Source organism: Notolepis coatsorum, assembly GCF_963971535.1.
Source record: "Notolepis coatsorum genome assembly, chromosome: 6".
Classification (NCBI taxonomy): domain Eukaryota; kingdom Metazoa; phylum Chordata; class Actinopteri; order Aulopiformes; family Paralepididae; genus Notolepis; species Notolepis coatsorum.
In genome coordinates this window covers 162760079-162782246 of record NC_140170.1, presented here as the reverse complement: position 1 = coordinate 162782246, position 22168 = coordinate 162760079, and the positions used below count along the sequence as shown (strand labels likewise).

At 42.6% G+C, this 22168-nt stretch overlaps 1 protein-coding gene across 1 annotated transcript in view; it reads left to right on the top strand.

Annotated features, from left to right (window-relative positions):
- The first annotated feature begins 5223 nt into the window (after positions 1-5223).
- The window catches only part of thoc7 (THO complex 7), a 28769-nt gene continuing 11824 nt past the window's right edge, over positions 5224-22168 (top strand). Inside the window, exons 1-7 of the mRNA XM_084316443.1 lie at positions 5224-5290; positions 5574-5694; positions 10690-10817; positions 11225-11311; positions 15586-15643; positions 16471-16537; positions 21553-21622. Of these exons, the coding sequence (XP_084172569.1) occupies positions 5272-5290; positions 5574-5694; positions 10690-10817; positions 11225-11311; positions 15586-15643; positions 16471-16537; positions 21553-21622 (550 nt within the window). The 5' untranslated portion in view covers positions 5224-5271. The remainder of the gene's footprint in view (positions 5291-5573; positions 5695-10689; positions 10818-11224; positions 11312-15585; positions 15644-16470; positions 16538-21552; positions 21623-22168) is intronic.

Here is a 22168-nt window from a genome sequence, read left to right as displayed (position 1 = left end):
AAATGACGACGGGGTGGTTTACCAACCCCGAAATCACCCAAAATGGCCGATCCCTCGGCCGCCAAGACTGTCGGCCTCGCGATACCCTGTCGATTCTCCAACCAGGGCACCACTGGCGGGGGAAACATGGCCGCCTGTCGAGGACCTCGCCACAGTCGTTGACGAGATCGTGCTCCCACCTCTGGCTGCACAGCGTGAGGCGGTGTAGGACCCGAATCAAAAACCGCCTGCGCCTCCACAGAACGCCCAAAAAGACTATCTGTGGAAAAAGGAGTCGTGAGGAGAGAAAACCTATCCTCTTCCCCAAGAGGAGACTGCTCCAACCAAAGATGCCTAACAACCAAGGTCGATAGCATCCGAATCCTCCCCGCAGTTATAGCTTGCTTGCGAGTCAAGATCTCTATAACACCACAAACATGAATCATATTCACAGTGTCGGTCGGACCCAAAGACCTACAACCCGACGCCATCTCGGATAGGAAAGTAGCCAGCTGAGCCACAACACTGGCCGCCGCTAAATGCCATCCTGCAGCAGTATACCACTCATTCGTCCATACTGCCAGTGCCACCCTCCGAGCCGACATGCTATCAAGCAACGGCCGGGCGGAACGTCATTCATCCCCGCCTGGGCACAAACAAGAAGCTACCTGGCTACTTAGCCAAGGCACCCCCGGGCTGCACCCCGTCGTCAGCCCCTTCACCCGTAAAAAAGGTAAATAGAGCTCAGCGAACCTCCCCCCACCCACCACCGACTGACCTTCATCAATGAAGCTGGCAAGAGGAGGGAAAAGCGGAAACCCGCGGCGGGGATTATTAGACATTCCAGCGTCAACATCAGCGTCAGCAGAAAAAGCAGCAGTAGCATTAGCATTAGCAAAAGCATCAGCATTAGCGTCAACAGCATGTTCCAGGATCGCCAAGACATCGCCCACTACAGTGGAACGATCGCCAAGCCGCCCCGGCCCTGGTGCCGAAACATACTCCACAGCACGACCAACACCGACATCGACGCCTACCGACACAGACCTCACCTTTGTACAAGCCGACCCGTTAGCCAAACCTTGTACGCTGCCCCTCGGTCCGTCGCCGTCAGCCGAGGAACCACCAGCACAGGTCTCATGCGTCGCCGAAACAAGTTCCGGAGAATCCAGGGAAAAACAACTCTCCGGTAAACCCTCAACATTATTAATCTTCCTAAATCTTTTCATTCCGCTAGCTCGTATAGTGCACGCATCCAATACGCTGGGACGAAAACAGAGGAAGGGTGTTTCATGACCAGGGTCATGGTTATATGGGTGGTGGCCACCATTAGGGGCGGGGCCCCATACAGGTGGGGTGCATGTGTTTTTTATTCGTGGGAGATACAATATGTATCAGAGAGTATCTCGTAAGGCTCAGAGCGGGACGCGATAGCAAATACGGCACATAACCCCATCTCCATGGACCTATCCCCACGGACATAAACCCTTGAGCCCCATCCTCGTGGACTGAGCTCCACAGAGCCTATCTACTAATATTCCAAGAAGAAAAAAATGTCTTTATCAAATGTTTTGATTAGTTCTGGCGTGTATGCTAATTGGTGCATATCAAATAAGATGTGTGATTTGCATGAGTAAACAGAATAATTCAATGAAGTTGTGATTGACTTTTTTTCTTGTCTTTGTGTGTGTAATCAGCTTGTGAGTTTTTATAGTGATATCTAAAAGTAAAATTTTCACCACTATGTTATAACAGGCATTTCTCTATATGAATATATATAGGTCGTTTTCAAAACTTTCCCATGATGGGATTCCTTGGGACTTTTTTTCCCTCACTAAGGACATAATGAGGATACAAAATCAGTTGAGTTTGCTACTGTTGCAATTTGTCCTAGGTTCATATAATGACTCGACTACTAGTGACGCAGTGCTTCCCAATCCTCTCCTCGAAGCACCCCAGCTGTTCCATATATAGTTAAATTCCACCACCAGCACACCTGATTCAACTTAACAAGCCCTTTATTAGTTGAATCAGGTGTGCTGGTGGTGGAATTTAACAGATACATGGAACGGCTTAATACTTCGAGGAGAGGATTGGGAAGTGTGGTGGATTTTTGAAATTACCCTTCACAGAAGCACTGCTAGTCGATTTTGTGTTTTGAGCACAAAGTTCATCATAGATCGGCCTCTTTATTTTGCTCTCAAAGTGGTGCACCAGATTGATGCATTTAACTTTAAAATGTACCAAAAAAAACAATTACGGGGAGCATGCCCCCGGACCCCCCTAGAGGGTCCGAGGTTCACCCACCACAGTCTCACAAAATCCTGTGGGAAACACTGGTCTGGTATCCATAACAAATACATCAATACCAGTATCCGTACAAAATACACCGATGCCAGTATCCATACCAAATACACTGATACCAGTATCCATACCAGATACACCGATACCGGTGTTGTGCCAAAAAAAAACTGCCTGCCGAAAAAGGACTGCACCCCACATGAATGCGCACAAATTTTTTTTTTTATGTCCGCAGCGCCGCTAGGGGGATATGTTGGTCTGTCAGTCACTGAGTAGTTATAAAGTGCACCAATATTATGTATTATTGTGATTGTACCACAGTTTCATATTTATGTACAGTTTCATATGAATTCAAATTACAGGTAAGGTAAACAAAATGGATGAGTTCGGAGAGCTATAAAGGGAGATATTGGCACAATGCGAGGTCAAAACTAATTTACATATTATGGTCACATATTATTATTGTTGCAAGCCATTCTGAAGAAGGTGTGTTCACACCGAAACGTCATGATTACAGGCTGCCAATAAATTTGGAAAAACCTGGAGTGTGTGCCTGGACATTGTTTCCCTATTTTTATGTATGATATTAGAGGTTACAGCACCCAGTGTCAAGTCTAGTGAGGTGAGCGCGTTCTACTACTTTTTTTACCACATATTATTATCATAGTCTCTTGCATATTGTATAAAGTTTATATCTTTAGGCATAGGGTTAGCAGCCTTAGGGGTAGAATGTGGTGTAGGCTTAGAATAAAACAGAAAGGTGGAAATGTGTCGACAACGTGGGGTGCAGTCCTTTTTCGGCACAACACCGGCATTCATATCATATACACCGATACCTGTATCCATACCAAATACACGGCTACCTACCTGTATCCATACCAAATACACGGCTACCTGTATCCATACCAAATACACTGATACCAGTATCCCTACCAAATACACTGATACCATGGCCATCTTGGTCTATGTCATTTGTTAAGTAATTGGTAAAGTATATTATTATATACTTATTGTTATGTGTCTTGTAAGCCCATATGGGCTGGGCATACATCTGTATGTAAGACACGAAAATAAAAAATATCAAATCAAATCAAAGATACCGGTATCCCTACCAAATACACGGCTACCTGTATCCATACCAAATACACTGATACCAGTATCCATACCAAATACACCGATACCAGTATCCATACCAAATACACCGATACCAGTATCCATACCAAATACACAGCTACCTGTATCCATACCAAATACACTGATACCAGTATCCATACTGTAAGTATATTACCCATCCCAGCTTACCATCACCATAAATGACCTAAGAACCTGTGGGGAACCCTGCTATAAAAACACCTTGGTGCATGTAAAACTGAATGAATGTAAAACTGAATTTGTGGAAAATCGGTTTGACTTGACAACATAATATATTATAACAAAAGTGAATAAGGACTTTATTCAATACATTACATTATTTCCAGATACAAGTGACAATCTTATAAATCAGTGTTGACTCTGGGATGTGCACAAACCAAATACGTGAGACTATTTATTTCGACTTGAACTGTCTAAAAAAAAGTTGGGTTGGCAACATCAGCTGCCATGGAAGAAAAAAAAATAAGCAAGACTGAGCCCATTAAATACAATAATAACCAAGATCTCGTTTCCAAGACATCAGCTGAATGTGACCCGAGCAGCAAATGCATATATTAGACTTTGACACCAAATGCACAACTTGTCAGCTCAGCTAAGTTAGCCATCTAGCAGCTACCGTTAGCCGACTAACTCCAGCCACCAGCACTTTGTTTTTCCTGGGCCAGCATTGCATCAACCTACTCAGCGCGCAATAGCAACTTAGCAAGCACTTAAATAAACATATAGGTAATGGCAAAATAGGCATAATTCTGATATATAGTTGATATTGTATCCCGGATGGACAATGCAATCAAAACATGCTCCCTAAAATGTTGCTGTCTGTCTGTCACTGCTAGAGGAGTGGCTACGTTAGCCTGCTAGCTCCAGCCTGTGACCAGCCATGTCGAGCCTCAGCGACGAGGCTGCTCAGAAAGCCTGGCAACACAGCAGAAGTCATTAACAGTCGTCATTGATGAACCATAACTTCACACATACCGAGGTTCTGAACGCTCTGGATGGCAAACGTGACACCATACAGGTACAAATCTGTTGGATGTGGCGGCGGGCAAATAAGCACGACGACCGTGAAAAAGGAGCGAGTGCAGTCTTCACTGGCGGTGGAGGTCTTCACCAGGTGCGTCCATGTCTGTTTACCAGACTGCATTCTGGGACGCTGACGTCACCGCCGGGTCGGAACACATGCACGTTCAGTCAGTTTATAGTCAAATTTAACCTACCGTCTGTTTTTCTCTACCATGAAACTCGGCTTATGTTCTTTTCGGGAACGGTTTATGTTGATTGTTGATTTTTGTTTGTTTTATCTTGCAAACTTTAATTTTCTTTGTTCTTTTCTGGATAGGTGTTTGTTGATTTTTGATATTTTTTTTGTGTTTGTTTGTTATATTTTAAAAACGTTCACTTTTTTGAATTTGTTTTTGAATTAGGGGTAGGTTGATCTATAAGCCTTCGGCTTCAAACCTATCATTTTCGTTTATTTGTGAACATTTTCGAAAAATGATTTGTTTATGTTTATTTATTTGTATGTGTAAACATTCGAAATAAAAAATAATTCATTCATTCAGGATTATTTTTATTTTATTTTTGCAATTTGAATTTCACGAATTCAGCTTCAGATGTGATCATGCACAAGTCAGAATGTATGCTTTTTACACAACTTACATGTATTCCAAATAAAGGAAGTGAATCAGGCCAATGTGTTGCCAAGTCAAAATAACATGTTTGTTGTCTTTCTTTTATTTTTTATTTTTTTAGAGGCGGGGCAAATGTGTTCACTTCCGCTGTGTCAATAAAGTTACTTGACTCGCGCTAGTAGCCAGCTGCTCGCTAGTTGTTGCCGACATGGGAGCTGTAACTGATGGTACATTTATTTCAGCGTTGTCTCGTTAGAATAGTTGTGATACTAACATTATTATTATTGGCACACCATCATCCCTAAAACGTGTAATGAATCTAACAATAATGAGCTACCATCCACTAACAAACCGACTTAACCGAGCATGTGTGATAATAACGTTAGCTAAGCTAGCCTTAGCCAAGCTAGCCCATCCAACTGCCTTGCCATTGTTGCACTGGATAGCTAGCTGGGCTACTTGTTGTCTCTGCAGACTATCTAACTATAATCTCGTTTCAATTCACTCAAGATGAGATCATTCGGAAACGTCTTCTTATTGATGGAGACGGAGCTGGAGACGACCGGCGCATCAATGTGCTCCTGAAGAGCTTCACAAAATGGTGCAACACGCCTGGAACCCAGGATGAAGGGTAAGTTAACGTTAAAGAACCATGTCGATTTGTAATTTAAAGGTAGAGTCTAGAATGCACGTCAAACAGTGACATCTAGGTACTTTATTTACATGTTGTGTTTTGTTCTGATGTGAGTCGAGTGGGGAGAGGAGAGCTGGTTTTTCTTCCAACATGGCTGCCTGTAAGTAACCATTGGTAACACATACGTTTACATTTAGTCATTTAGCTGACGCTTTTATCCAAAGCGACTTACAAGTTCTGTACGACAAGCCATCAGGAAGGGCACAACTCTATCAGCTGAGTAACAATGTTCATCAAAGTGTTGAGTGCTACAGTGTAGGTTAGTTTATTAGGACAAGTGCATGACAGTATGGTTAGATCCTGACCTCCGACAAGTCCATGATCTCCAATAAAGGGGTGATAGCATGCGGGTTAAGTGATCATTATATGATATTCTGTTCCCGCAAAAAGCTAAAGCAAAAGGCTGGCTGTCACAAAATGGTCACATCTAGAGACCTCAAAACGTACTCTAGCGAGGCCTTTAACCTTGAACTGAAGAGCCTGGACTGGTCAGATGAACTCAATGGTACACTGGTTGAAGAAACCTGGCTTGGCTTCAAAACTAAATTCTCAACAATACTAAACAACATGGCCCCCCTAAGAACCACCAGGGTAAAAAATCGCGCTGAGCCGTGGATGCACACTGAAATACTGACCGCTATGAAAGCCAGAGACAAAAAATGCTCTGAATTTCATAAAAGTCAGTCAAAGCTTACCAAAAGCACGAGCAGTGAACTCCAAGCCCACGTGACTGAACTCAAACTAGAAAGAAACAGACTAAGAAATGACGTAAACTCCATGATAAAAACTGCAAAAAAAATTTCATCAATGACAAAACTGAGGAAAACAAAAATAAAACACGTGAACTTTGGAAATTACTCAATAATCAACTAGGCTGCAGTAAAAAACTTAAAACCAGGTTCTCAAACATAAACATAAAGACGGACAACACGCTCATCACAGACAAACTGGATGTAGCCAATTACTTAAACACTTTCTTCACAAACATAGCCACAACACTGGTAAACAAACTACCCTCCCACTCAGGGCAGTATGGGGTAGAACACATAGTAGCATACTACAAGAACCTAGGCGTCCACAAAGACGATTTCAAACTGGAAATGGTAACTACAGATGAGGTACTCAATAAACTGAGCGCCCTCCAACCGAACAAGGCCACTGGCCATGACAACATCCCCTCCAAATTCCTCAGACTCAGCAGCCGCCATCACCCCAGTCATCACACACATAATAAACCTCTCCATAAAACAGGGACACGTCCCCAAGGACTTCAAAATAGCGAGAGTAACGCCCCTGCACAAAAAGGGCAGCAAATTACACCCAGGCAACTACCGCCCTGTTTCTATCCTTACATCCATCTCGAAAGTCATGGAAAAAATAGTATACGAACAGGTCGAAAAGTACCTTACGGATAAAAATCTAATCTACGAATTCCAATCTGGCTTCAGAACATCCCACTCCACTGACACATGCCTTCTCTATTTGAACGACCACATCAAGCAAGAGGTGGACGCGGGCAAATACTGCGGCATGGTCATGCTAGACCTACAAAAGGCCTTCGACACTGTCAATCACACCATTCTGATTGACAAGCTAAAAGCAATTGGTTTTGATAGTTTATCAGTGAGCTGGATACAATCTTACCTGGAGGGGAGAGAACAGATGGTGGAGGTAAACGGTACCCTATCCCCCCCCCCTCACAGTGAACTGTGGTGTTCCACAAGGAAGCATACTAGGACCACTACTGTTCCTAATTTATGCAAATGACATGTCGTCAGCTTGTGACTGCAACTTGTTCCTGTTTGCGGACGACTCAGCCCTGCTGGTCTCTGACAAGAACAAGTTACAGGTTGAAAAAACCCTCAGCTCGGAACTAGGCAAAATCTGCATATGGCTCGCCGACAACAAACTATCATTACACATGGGCAAAACAGAGTCCATTCTCTTCGGTTCAAATAACAAACTCAGCAAAACAGACGGCTTCTCAGTTACAGTGGGTGACAATATTGTCACAAGGAAAGATGAAATTACCTACCTGGGTTCCATCCTAGAGGCTAGGGCTGGGCGATATGACCAAAAACGTTATCGCGATAAAATTATAAAATTATTTTCATATAATTCGATATCGATAATTATCGTCGATATAATGTCTGTCAAGTTTAATTAACTTCTTATGCTGCTGCGAATGTCTCAAGTCGAGTTGATGTCGTCATCAGTCTGCGCACGTTAGCCGACAAGCGGAGTATCTCATGACAATAAATATGACACTAAAATACTCTCTTCCGCCACAATATATTGAAACGACGTCCACTGTATATCCCACACTACCATAAACGTGGCCTCAGAATTCAAAACACACACATACTCGGCACGTAAATATATAAAACAGTGCCGTGCAAGCTAGTTATCCTAGCCAGCCTGTTGGTTCTAAGCGGTGCATTCCATGACAATGTGCTAAATATGACACTAAAATACTCTCTTCCGCCACAATATATTGAAACGACGTCCACTGTATATCCCACACTACCATAAACGTGGCCTCAGAATTCAAAACACACACATACTCGGCACGTAAATATATAAAACGACGCCGTGCAAGCTAATTAGCCTAGCAAGCCTTGTTGTTGAGTGAGTCCTACCTCCTTCCGTGTCTCGGCCATCTCCTTCACTGATTGGTTGTTAGCTGTTGTGCGTAAGCACGTCATCACGTAACGTTGGTTGTTGTTAGTGAGTGAGCTGAGCCGAGGCTGAACGGAGCCAAGCTTGGAAAATCGATATATCGAAACTTTGCGACCACGTTTCATGTTTATTTCGAGGAAATAATTTATCGCGATAGTTATCGTTATCGTTTTATCGCCCAGCCCTACTAGAGGCTAATCTTTCCTGTGACAAAATGGCAATCAACGAACTCGATTCTTGTACCGGATCTCCTCCCTGGTAAACAAGAATACCCTGAAGACTCTGGCAGGAGCACTCATTCAAGGGTACTACGACTATGCTTGCACCCCATGGTACCAAAGCACCTCAAAGGCACTAAAAACCAAATTACAAACATCTCAAAACAAACTAGTCAGACTACTGCTTGACCTGACTCCTAGAACCCACCTCACCCCTGCACACTTTGCCAACCTAGGATGGCTTAGAGTAGACAACAGAGTACAGCAACTTGCAATGGGCCTGGTCTACAAGATGCACTACACGACCAAGGTACCCATGTACATGTCAAAATACTTCCCAAAGGTCAGTGAATACCACGATCACAACACCAGAGGGAGCTCCACAAATCATGTAAAACCCAGATTCGGCTCAAACAAAGGACTAAACACGTTTCGCAATTATGCCACAACAATGTGGAACGCCCTACCCAAAGCTGTAAAGGAAAGTAAATCACTACCCACCTTCAAAAACACTCTCAAAGAACACCTACGGGAGACTGCAATTCAAAACTGGCCCCTACAAATGTCCTAACCCAGTTGTACAATAAAGACCAAGCATGGCTTTGTCAGTATTCCAATGTACAGCCCCACCCAACCCCACCCCACCTACCCAACCTCCTCCAATGTACAGTTTCCATGTCAAATGTACCGGTATGTCAGTATTCCAATGTACAGTGTGTCCCCCCCCCCCCTACCCAACCCCCCCCCCCCCACCTCCAATGTACAGCCCCACCCCACCTACCCAACCTCCCCCAATGCACAGTTTCTATGTCAAATGTATATACTCTTCTTCTGGATTTTTTTAGTATCACAAACAGTACTGTATTTGAAAATCTGGTATGTCATAAATGTATAGATGTAGCAGTACTGTCTATCTGTTTGTCATGTGTGTCATATGATGAATTGAAAATGGGGGACCCTGATGGAAACGAGACGAAAGTCTTTCTCAGGTCTGCATCCTCTTAACAATTGTATGTATTGAGCTGTACTGTACTGTACCCATTCTGCAATCTGTTAATAAACTTTTCAATCAATCAATCAAGTTAGGGTTAGATAATTTTTTTTTTCTTTTTTTAATTCAGATAATGGTTGAAGAAGTGAGTCTTTAGTCGACGGCGTAGGGGGGGGGGGAATCCTCATTTATGTACATTGGGAAAGCATCAATTACAATTCTATTATGACTTGTTTACAAGATCCAGTAATAAGTCACCAAACTATATATTTTTTTGTTGATATATTTCTCATATCAACACACCATTGTCTCTTCCATTGCCATGTACAAAACAATGGTTGTTTTGAATGTTACAGGCAGCCATGATAAAATATTCCTGTATTGATCCCCTTTGGAGATTAGGGTTGAGTACCGTTCACATTTGTGTGAACCGATACCGGTACCCAATGGTACCTTTTTTCAGTATTTTACTTAGTAATAACCACAACGTTATTTCAGTTGTTAGAAGAAAAAAATCCAAACGTCTCTATTTCAACAATGTTATTTATTTAGAACGTTTTGTTATTTATTGTTGTAACACACCACACAAATATATAGTGAGAGAACCCGTTTATCTATTGGAATTCAGATTATTTTCTATCTGGGCGGGTCTTAATCTACCTACTCTCAAGGTACTGAAATGTGGCACAGCCATGTTGGAAGACTGACAACTGCACAAACGTTCTGTGCAATGTCTCAGGCCCTGCCAAGAAAGGTCTGGAGAAATTCAAACTTTAATAAGTAACTAACTATATAGGTGGCTAATTTGGCTATATATTCCACTGTCCAGCAATGGCACTCGCCACTATCTCCTCAACTCTAACCTACACATTAGACCAATGAATGTAAACAAAATGCAACACCAAGCGGCACACATTTGTCTAGATGTCACTGTTTGACAGCATTACAGATTCTACCTTTAGTTTTGTACCTTAGTACTCGCTAAAAGAGTCTGTTGTATTTGACTAATCTGTGGTTGTATTTACGATTTGTGTTCCTGTGCAGATTTACACAGAACCAGAAGTTGCTGGGCATGCTGTCTCAATGTGAATACTCCATGGGGAAGACTTTACTGGTTTATGACATGAATCTTCGGGAAATGGAGAACTATGAGAAAATATACACTGACATAGGTATGTAAATGTTGTTCATAAGATATTCCTTTATTGATACCCTTGGGGAAATTCAGGCATCATAGCATCATGGGGGAGGGGCGCAGTACAGGTATGGGCAGGGTAATAGTAGAAGACATAAATATAGGCAATACGATTATAGTACAGTAGAAAAGTAAAAATAAGCGGCGTAAACAATATAATTAACTCTGACATTCATGGTTTATTGGTTTTATCATAATGTCTTTAGAATTCTATAGATTAACACATCACCTCTATAACCATTTATACATTAACTGTACTGCATGCAGTGTACATCATGTCATTGCATAATAGATTCATGTTTTGGCAAACTATAGTAAAGATAAACTTGAGAGCTTTTAACATCTAACTCTTCATTTCTCCTGTGCCCCCCCCCCCCCATCTAGAAAAAAGCATCACATCTGCACATGAGAAGATATCAGAGTGCAAGAAGGAGATCCAGAGGGCGAAGAGAATACGAAAGAATCGTCAAGGTGAGATTTACCTCTGGGTACACATTTTACATGAGACCATCTAAACCCAGGCAGTCCTGGGCCCTCATTCATCAACGTCTTCTACGCACAGATCTGTGCTTACCCTGCGCGTACGATCATTTCTAAGCAAAGAGTGGGATTCATCAATTTCGATTTGAACTTGACTCCGTGCTTACATCTACGCACAGGTCGGACCTGGCGTACCTGACGCCCAGTGGTAGAATATATTATTACAACAAGGAAATGAGCTTCTGTGCATAATAACACTGGCATGTTCTGTACGAACCGTAGTTCATTATAGTTCATTGTAAAATAGCAACAGTAGTGTAATTATGGTCAAAACCCTATAAATAGCATTTGGAATAATAGATCTTTCTCTCAGAATGAATGCAGCATGGTTTATATAGCGTTATCGGAATATACGGGGTGTAGGCTACTGACTGACTGCGCTCCGCGTAGCTTGATTGATTGATTGATTGAAAAGTTTATTAACAGATTGCAGAATGGGTACAGTACAGTACAGCTCAGTACATACAATTGTTAATTGGGGATGCAGACCAACTTTCGTCTTGTTTACATCAGGGTCCCCCATTTTCAATTCATCATAAATCATAAAGCTCAACTCGTTATTATTTTGCGCACAGACCGCAGAAACACGGGAACGTTTTGATTATATTTAAAAGGCTTTACGTTAAACGAAACAAGTGGAATTTCGAAGCTGTAAGCAGAATACAAGTCATATGAATATAGTGTTCTTCCCCCTTTTTACTGTATAAGAAAGAATAGAAAACGCATTGCAATGACACTATAGTGGACAGACTATGTATATGATGGGATTCAAGTTCGCGTTTTTGTTGATCATAGGCATGCTGTCAGAGTATGATATCTTCAAACATTCTAAAACATTTGTCGTCACAGATCATGTCCTAATAGAACATAGGCTATGGCATGGATCGTGATATTGTGTGGACTGTAATTATTACTGTACCGGTACCACCCATTGTGACAACAGCCTTGTGAGTCCCGCACACAAACATGATGGAATTCAAGTTCATGTATTGAAAGACAGGCTACATCATACATGCAGTGAGATTCATTGTTCTTGTATATGCTCTCGACTCTATTATTGTTTATATAGGCTACCCAATACTGACATCAAAATAGATTGTAGTATGCCTCTAGAAATCATATGCAGCAGGTAGAAAATTGACGGGAGATCCATCGCGATTTGGAATAAAATTGAGGAGAACTTTAATCCCTGCATAATCAAACAACACGGGAAAAGGCAGTCATATTCCAGCGCGGTCTTTATTAGCCGACAACAAAATAGATGCCTCTAAAAATCATATAGCCAATCGAACACAACTAATAAAGGCATTCATATTACAGCACGGTTATAATGACACACAACCAACGCCAAACAGTGGTCAACGAACAGTCTTTATTAGTATTTTGAGCTGTCCAGGCAGAATTGCAGCAATGGTCTTAGGGAGCCGTTGATATCTGACATCACCGTTTACAAATCCGCCTTTTATTTATCCCATAATACGCGATAGTGTCTTCTTGGTTCGACAGCAGTGAATTCTCCGTGGAGTTTCTCAGAGTTCCGCTCGGGTCAGTCCATTATTTCACATCCCATGGGGGGTGTTTCCTCACTTTCATGACCATATATGGATAATCATGCACGAGCATTGACGGTAGAACAAAGTGGTATTCATCATGACAGGTGTGCGTAGAGCCTGCGTACGCACGTGTGATGAATGCCGACTTCCCTGTGCGTACGCTAGTTCTACATTCCGTGCTTACGTGTGGAAGTAGGTCAAGTTCTACGTCCACGTTGATGAATGAGGGCCCTGGTTTTTGTCTCTGGGATAGTGTTGTCACGATACTGGAACTTCGATACGATACCTTGAAAAGTATCGATATTCGATACCACAGGGAAAAAGGTTCAATCTTAAAATGTAAAAAAAAAAAATGTATATATATATTTTTTAAATAAATGTTGCTTTTGTTTCTGGTTGATTCTCCTCAGCTTCTCTCTGGTACTATAAGAGAAGATAAATATAACACTTTTAAAACCCTTTGTTTATCTTTAGATCACACATGTAAAAATAACTAAATGATATAATCTTAGAAATTAAGTAAAGTTAATAGTACTGTGTGTTAAGCATAACAGATTGATTGATTGATTGCAAATTGTATTAACAGATTGCAGAATGGGTACAGTACAGCTCAATACACACAATTGTTAAGGGGATGCAGACCAGAGAAAGACTTTTGTCTTGTTTACATCAGGGTCCCCCATAGGGCTGGGCGATATGGCCAAAAACGTTATCGCGATAAAATGATACAATTATTTTCGTATAACTCGATATCGATAATTATCGTCGATATAATTTCTGTCAAGTTTAATCAACTTCTTATGCCCGGCGCCGATGGACGGGCTATTAATAGACTTGTTTTGCTGCTGCGAATGTCTCGAGTTGATGTCGTCATCAGTCCGCGCACGTTAGCAGTTAGCCAGAGCAAGCGGTGTATCCCATGACAATGTACTAACTATCACCCTAAAATACTCCGTTCAGCCCCAATACATTGCAACGACGTCCACCGCATACCCCACACTACTCTAACCGTGGCCTCAGAATTCACACCACACACCCACTCGGCACGTAAACTATAAAATAGCGGCATGCAAGCTAATTATCCTAGCCAGCCTTGTTTCCAATGTACTAAATATCACCCTAAAATACTCTGTTCCGCCCCAATACATTGCAACGACGTCCAGTGCGTCCACCGCATACCCCACACTACTCTAACCGTGGCCTCAGAATTCACGCCACACACCCACTCGGCACGTAAACTATAAAATAGCGGCATGCAAGCTAATTATCCTAGCCAGCCTTGTTTACTACTGGAGTCCTACCTCTCTACCCAGAGGTGCAGCGTGGGTCTCCTTCGCTGTCGGCCATCTCCTTCACTGATTGGTTGTTAGTGCGCGTGCTCATATCCAAGCTTGGAAAATCGATATATCGAAAACTTTGCGACCACGTTTCATGTTTATTTCGAGGAAATAATTTATTTTTTATCAAATTTAATTTATTGCCTTTTTTCAACTGCAAAGTAAAACTTTGTCAACATGTTTTATCTAATAAAAGAAAGTTCAGTCTGTTCATCTCACTTTAATATTTTTTATTGCAGAACATGGTATTTTCTCAAGCAGACAGATGTAAACACTGTAATCTGTGTGCATGTACCTGACAAACTGAACTGTTTGTATTACAGTCATATTCCAACGTAACTGAATTGTATTACAGTCATATTCCAACTTAACTGAATGCACATGTGTGTGTGTGTGGACTACTGTACTATTACAGGTATTGAAATGAACAATGCAACTTCCTTATACGAAGGGAAAAAATGTATAATTAAATATCGATATTGCGGGAAATGAGTATTGAAACTGTTTTAAATGTTCAGAATCAATATGTATCCAAACATTTATATTTTTGACAACACTACTCTGGGATGAGCTGATCCATGGCATGTCAGAGGGTATACGGTTGCATGAATTACATTTTAAAATTTATTTCCTGGAATAATCCTATTGGCCGACCCTGTAGGGATGTGCAGAACGGGGCTTTCCCAAATGCAGACAATCAGTAAAAAAAATTATGAAGTGGTCGACAGTGACATCTGGTGGCAGTGACTGTCACAGTAGCTATTGAGTCTTTAAAAAAAAATCCATTCCACTGTTGCAGGTAAGATCGAGCAGTATGGTACTGGTTTTGTTGAGTGTATCATGGTATTGAATCCAGGCTCTTGGCATTCTGCCAAAACTGTTTCATTGAATGGTTTTGTGTGAAACGGAATGTAAAAATTTACACAACAAATGTGTTTGTAATGTAACGTTAAACAAGTGGCATATGCCTATTGTACCTTTGACATACATGTTTGAGTGAGTATTTAGAAATAATAGAGAAGATTGAAAGGGGTCTCCACGCTCTTCTGAAGAAATTATTCTACAGTATTATGGCCCCAAAAGTCTCTGCAATGCATGTTTGGCTGAATAAACTACAGTGGTATTGTAGGTTTAAAGCCTAATAACATGGCAGATATTCCTCATTAACCTAACCGTAGTCCACAAAACCACTGTAGGTACTGTTGGACTGAGTAGTGAAGGCCCGCATTTCACTGTATGCCGTGACAAATAAAACTCTTGACTTGAAGCTCTCTAACTGTTGAACTGTAGGTAACACTAACGTTTTGTTTCGCAGAGTATGATGCTTTGGCCAAGGTTATCCAGCAACATCCAGACCGACATGAAACCCTAAAGTAAGTTGACTTCTACCCCTTTGGTTCATCTCAATGGTTTGGCTATGGCTTGTGTGATCCTCCACAGGTCAGAGGTCTTCTGAGAGGAACATTTTTTTATTTATTTTTTGCATGGATCTGATTGGGTTGTTTGTCCTGTATTCACTTTTAGACTCAAATGACCTCTAGAACTGGCCATTTCAGTAGTGAGCATTAGCATTGGGTTGACACCTCAGTTTGAAGTTGAACCATGAATCTCTTGGAAATAATGGCTTATCACAGTAACGTCATAGCAAGACTAATGCTAACTGTTTAAAAGATAATGGAAAGGCAATGCTAACTATTTCAAAGCTCGTGAAAAAATGGCTTATCACAGTAACGTTAGTACATTTACATTTAGTCATTTCGCTGACGCTTTTATCCAAAACGACTTACAAGTTCTGTGCGACAAGTCAGCAGGAAGGGCACAACTCTTATCAGCTGAGTAACAATGTTCATCAAAGTGTTGAGTGCTACAGTGTAGGTTAGTATATTAGGACAAGTGCATGACAGTAAGGTTAGTTAGGGCTAGATTTTTTTATACAACTGCAAGAGAGCACCAAGCGTCCCTTGGTTTACCTTTTTAGTAGCTCGAAAGTCATGGAAATAATGTCTTATCACAGTAACGTCATAGCAATGCTAACCGTTTCACAATTCATGGAAAGATGGTGCTAACCGTGGTCCCTATTGGCCATTTGTTGATTTGGAGGAGATGGAGAAAGGGCTCAGCCTCTCGCTGGCCTAGTGAATGTCTAACTTCAATCTAATGCTTTGCATCTATGGCACTGTGTCTTTGTTTTTATATATAGGCAGTTGGAGGCGCTTGACAAAGAACTCCAGCAGCTGTCTAACATCAAGGAGAATGTGGACGCAAAGGTAAAGTTGAAATGCGTTCATCATCCCTCAGTCCAATCCATCTTCTACTTCCTGCTGTCTGCTGCTTTTTTTCTGTCGCTCTGCCTTATCGCCACCTTAACATTATTTGGTACAAATCAGTGGCGGCTGGTGGAAATTATTCTAGGTGGGGCGGTGCCATATTCAATCAGTTTCAGTGGGGCGATATTTCTAGCTTTCTATGGACCAGCCGCCTCTGCTCACAGTAAACGGTAAACATTTAGGTAGACAAAACAAAAGTCACAAATAAGAATAACAATAAGCCTAAGAATAAAATACGGTCCGGGATATACATTTCCTATGTTAAATTTTTTATTTTTATTTTTTATCTTTCCCCCCCTCCTTTTCCCTCCCATCCCAATGTTAGTCGTTATGCCAATTCCCAATCCCCTTCCTGGTCGCTGCACACTCTACCCCCTACAGTCGGTCTGGGAGAGTGGAGGCTATCACATGCTTCCTCCGACACATGTGCAGCCAATCAACCGCTTCTTTTCACCTGGCAGCGCGGACTCTCACTGAGGGGGTGTAACGTGTGGAAGGATCACACTACCCCCCTTAGTTCCTTTCCTCGCTGAGCAGGCGCCCCGACCGAACTGTAGGAGTCGCTGTTTACAACGACCAGGACCCACCTACCGTCTTTCCCACCCTCTAACACTGCCAATTGTGTTAGTATGAACGACCAGCCAAGCTGGTAGCAATGCCGAGAGCTGGGCCCTATGTTACATTCTAATATAAAATATACAGTAATTTGTACTATGTTGGTTCAAAAGTAAAGAAAGTCCGGGAAGATGGTACAGTCACCCTGTGCTCAGTGATGCATTATAAAGTCTGATGGCTGTCGGAATGAAGGACTTCCTGTGCCGTTCAGTGCTACATCTTGGGAGTCTTAGTCTAGCACTGAACGTGCTCCTTTTGTCAGCCAAGTCTGTGTGTAGTGGGTGGGAGGGGTTGTCCCTGATGGCATGGAGCTTAGCCAGGCTCCTCCTCTCCGCCACCACCGCTAGAGAGTCCAGCTCCACCCCTACCACGTTACTGGCCTTCCTGACCAGCTTATCCAGCCTGTTTGCGTCTCCCGCTCTCAGAAGGCGCCCGCCACCACCGACTCGTAGAACATCCTCAATAGGGCTGGGCGATATAACGATAACGATAAATATCGCGATATATTTTAATAATCGATATCGAATATCGAAATAAAAAAAAATCGAATTTTTTTTTTTTTTTTTTTTTTTTTTTTACCTGCAACAGGGCAGTTTTAAAACCAGAGACAGTGGACAGACTTGTCTTTCTTGCCTGCAACTTAAAGTAATGGCTTTGCTTGTCCAAATGACAATACTGACCAAATTCAGATTTCTTTTTCTCTTGTCCATTTATTTTGTTTGCTTTCTAATTTAAAATACATTTTGAAACCGTCTGTACACAGTAGGCTATGTGTGCTAGCAGAACTAGACTCCAGTCACGAGTCACAGTGCACATGTGCGGTGGTTTGTCCACCAAAAAAGCGCCAAAAGATCGAAAATAAACTAGCAGAGCCAAAACTGTTCAACTCCTCTGGAGCCACAGCCAGCAGAGAAGCTGGTTTACTTTAGCTTTTAAACCAGCTGCAGCCTGAGAACTGGAGTGTGAGGGGATGTAACACTAAAGATGGCGGCAATGACAAAGAATTGCTGCAAAATAAACATACATCTGTTGTTAAAAAAAAAAAAAATGTTTTTTTTTTTTTTTTTTTTATGCTTATAACAATTCGATAATTATCGATATCGAGAAATAAAATAAAATTATCATATCGTTATCGCGATATGATTTTTTTCCATATCGCCCAGCCCTAATCCTCAACATCCTTGTACAGACGTTGAAGGATCTCAGCCTTCTGAGGAAGTAGAGTCGGCTCTGGCCCTTCTTGTAGAGTGCCTCTGCATGTTTTGACCCGTCAGTTTATTGTCGACGTGTACACCGAGGTATTTGTAATCCTCAACCGTGACCACATCGACTCCCCTGATGGAAACGGGGGTCACAGATGCACTCCTCCTCCCCCAGATTCACAAACATTTAATTGTATTACAATATTATTCCGATTTATGACCGCAGTGCATCGTCGAAAGGACTAGAATAGCAGGATCCTCTCCGTGGGAGGACTAGGGAGACGAAGGAGTCTCCATCTTATCAGCTAAACACAAGACTGTCGGCACCTGGAGAGAGGATTCACTGCTGGAGGCGAGGATATTTCATATAGAGACGGTACCCTAGACCCCGGTTGTGAAGCGACCAGCGAAGGACAACAAGTCCCACCATCACCAGCTAAGTGGACTAGCATAGCCTAGCTTAGCTTCAGTTTAGCCTAGTTTAGCCGCCTGAAGAGACCGGAGAAATAAGGCAAGATGACGACATAGTCTCTCCAGACTATTAGTTGTCTCAACTTCAAAGAGAAAATCGTGGAGTTAGAAGCTCGGGTCTCTAATCTATACCAGATCCGTGAGGATGAGAAACTTCTGGACACAATACTCGAGGCAGCTGTGGCAAACGGCACCATCGTAGACCAGCCTCCATCTCCACCGGCTACTGCCAAGGCCCCGTGGCCTGCTCTCGGTACTAAGCCGAAGAAGTGGCCGCGCACCGAACATCCAGGAGATTAGGCTAAGTAAGCAAAAACAGACACTCTTCCCGCATAGGCTCTCGCGCTCAGAAACGGCTTTGAGTCACTTGGAACTCCCAAGGCAAAAAGACACAGGAGTATTGACACCGAGCATGAAGGGTCCGGATCCCCGATGTGCCGTGACACGCTGCATCAACACCGACACGTCCTGCTCGACTACACCAGGGAGACGTCCAGTTCACCCCAAAACCCACCGCACCTCCAGAAAAAAGCCAAAGATATGCTAACGATGCTAAAATAAGCACAGAGGCTAGTCATAGCTTATTAGCACACATTGAAGCTAACGTTGCTAGACTTAGCTCAGAGGCTAACCGGGACATTGCTAACACCAGCACTGCACACACAAGCTAACGTTGCTAGCGTTAGCTCAGAGGCTAACCGGACATTGCTAACACCAGCACTGCACACACAAGCTAACGTTGCTAGAGTTAGCTCAGAGGCTAACCGGGGCATTGCCAACACCAGCACTGAGAACTCATTCAGTCGACTCCTGTCTTTCAACACCTGGCTGGTATCTGTCTGTCATTCACACAAACTGAGATTCATTGACAATTTCAATATTTTTGGAATTGTGCAGGCCGTTTCGGAGCTGATGGACTTCACCCAAACCATAGAGGTTCTAGACTACTAACGGCAAACATCAGTCACACGCTCTTGACCTCCTTAAGTGGAGAGAATTGAGCCCCAATCTCTGTTCTGTCTAAGCCGAATGACGCAACCTCCTGCATGGACACAAGCAACACACTGACGTCCACGAAACAACATCTTGAACTCTGTGTAATCTCAGTGGACTCGCTGCCCGGAGTAGAAAAACGATAGTACAGATGCCATGCCATCTCTAATATACCGGTAATCTTGACCAGCCAATGGCACGGTCAAATCTTTAAACACACACCATCTAATAGGCAGCCTGCACGTGCTGTTAACCTCAAAGTTATCAAGGTCCAGCTAAAGCAGATCTCCTCTCATGACATAGAAGTCCAACAAATAAAATTAGCCCACCTAAATGTCAGATCTCTGAATAATAAAATCTTTTTAGTCTGACATCCGTACTAGTCAATCACTGTTTTCCCACAGATAGGCGGGAGGTTTTGGGACCGTGAGCAGGAAATGTGAAATGCTTTACAGACCAAGTCTTGGTGTCTTTATTATTATTTTTATTCCCTCTGTTTTATTATTTTATTTGTATTTCTAGGTCCCAATAGCAGATGCTGGACATTAATCATCCAGGTGCCCTTAATTGGAGTAGAAAGGGACCCATGCCTAGGTCCCAAATTAAATGAATGAAGCGCGCAGCGAACGCGGCAGCAGAGTGTATAATGTTATTTCGCGGAGCATAATGTATAATGTTATTTCGCCCGTTTGTAACGTCATAACATCAGTGGAGGCTGCTGACTGATTAATAATAAGCTCTCTTTATTTCGCTTCCATTCATTTTGGGGACGATGTTCAAATATCATACTTCTGAAGTATAAACAAACTATACTGCTGTGACGTTATTTCGCCCGTTGGAGGCTGCTGACTGATTAATAATAAGCTCTCTTTATTTCGCTTCCATTCATTTTGGGGACGATGTTCAAATATCATACTTCTGAAGTATAAACAAACTATACTGCTGTGACGTTATTTCGCCCGTTGGAGGCTGCTGCCTGATTAATAATAAGCTCTCTTTATTTCGCTTCCATTCATTTTGCGGACGATGTTCAAATATCTGGCTTGCACGTTGGCACAAAAGCTTGCACGTTGGCGGCAGGGTCCATCGCGAATTAGTTAGTTATATTAGTATTAGTAGTTAGTTATATGGCGGCGTTAAGTGATGCGGCGATGCGGCATTAACCAACAACATTAACCAACAACGAGAGCGGCGCGGCACAGATAAGGGCGTGTGCTAGGGCGGTCACGTGGCCGTGTGGCCAATCAGGGAAACGCTGAACGAAAAGCTGAACACAAGTAGGTTGCCTTTAATATTCACGCATCCAGGTGCCTTTTAATTGGAGTTGAAAGGGACTTGCGCCTAGAACCGCTCCTCGCCCAAGAGAGGGAGGGAGTGAGGGAATCTCGCCCTGAGGGGAGGGCGGGGGTTAGAAGGGTCAAAGTATGATAGACGACAACAATATGTATCGCCGTGGTGCTAGTCAGCTCCAGTATGGAGGGTATTGTTGTCTTAATTTCTCATCTCTTATTTCTTACTGATGTAAAGCACTTTGAACTGCAATCCCCTGTATGAAAGGTGCTATACAAATATATAAAGTTTATTATTCTAAAGTTATCATCATTCAGTTATCAGGTGCTGTCAATGAGTCTGTACTGTAGTCTTCACCTCTGCGCCGTCTCCTCTCATTCACAGTTGGAGCTTAGGAAGAAACAGTTCCATGTGCTTCTCAGTACCATCCAGGAGCTGCAGCAGACGTTGGAAAGTGAGTAAACATGCTGGCGCCCCCCTCTTATGAATATTGCAGAAGTCATTGTAAATTAAAATAGAGTCCCTTTTTTTAGTCTATGCCTTCTTTCAGTGGATGTGTGAAGATTGTGGCTAAATGCTAGTTCTAGTCAATGGTCTCGAACTACACACCCTCAAGACCCCTCGGCCTCCGCTCTACATCTTCTAACTACACACCCTCAAGAGCCCTCCGCTCTACATCTTCTAACTACACCCTCAAGACCCCCCTGCTCTACATCTTCTGGCCGCCTCAGACCCTCTCCTATCCGAGCCCCGGGAGGGTCATCAAAGAGAAGCCGCCTATTCTCGGTCCCCGCTCCACAATGGTGGAACGAACTTCCCACCACAGTTAGGACAGCCGAAAAACCCAACCAATCTTTCGCCGTCGACTAAAGACTCACTTCTTCAATCAATATCTGAAATGGGGAAAATATTTTAAAAAATAAAATAAACTAACCATCTTATGGCGCTGTTCCACTGCATGGTACCTACTCTGCTTTTTCGGTTTTCCATTGCCGAAATT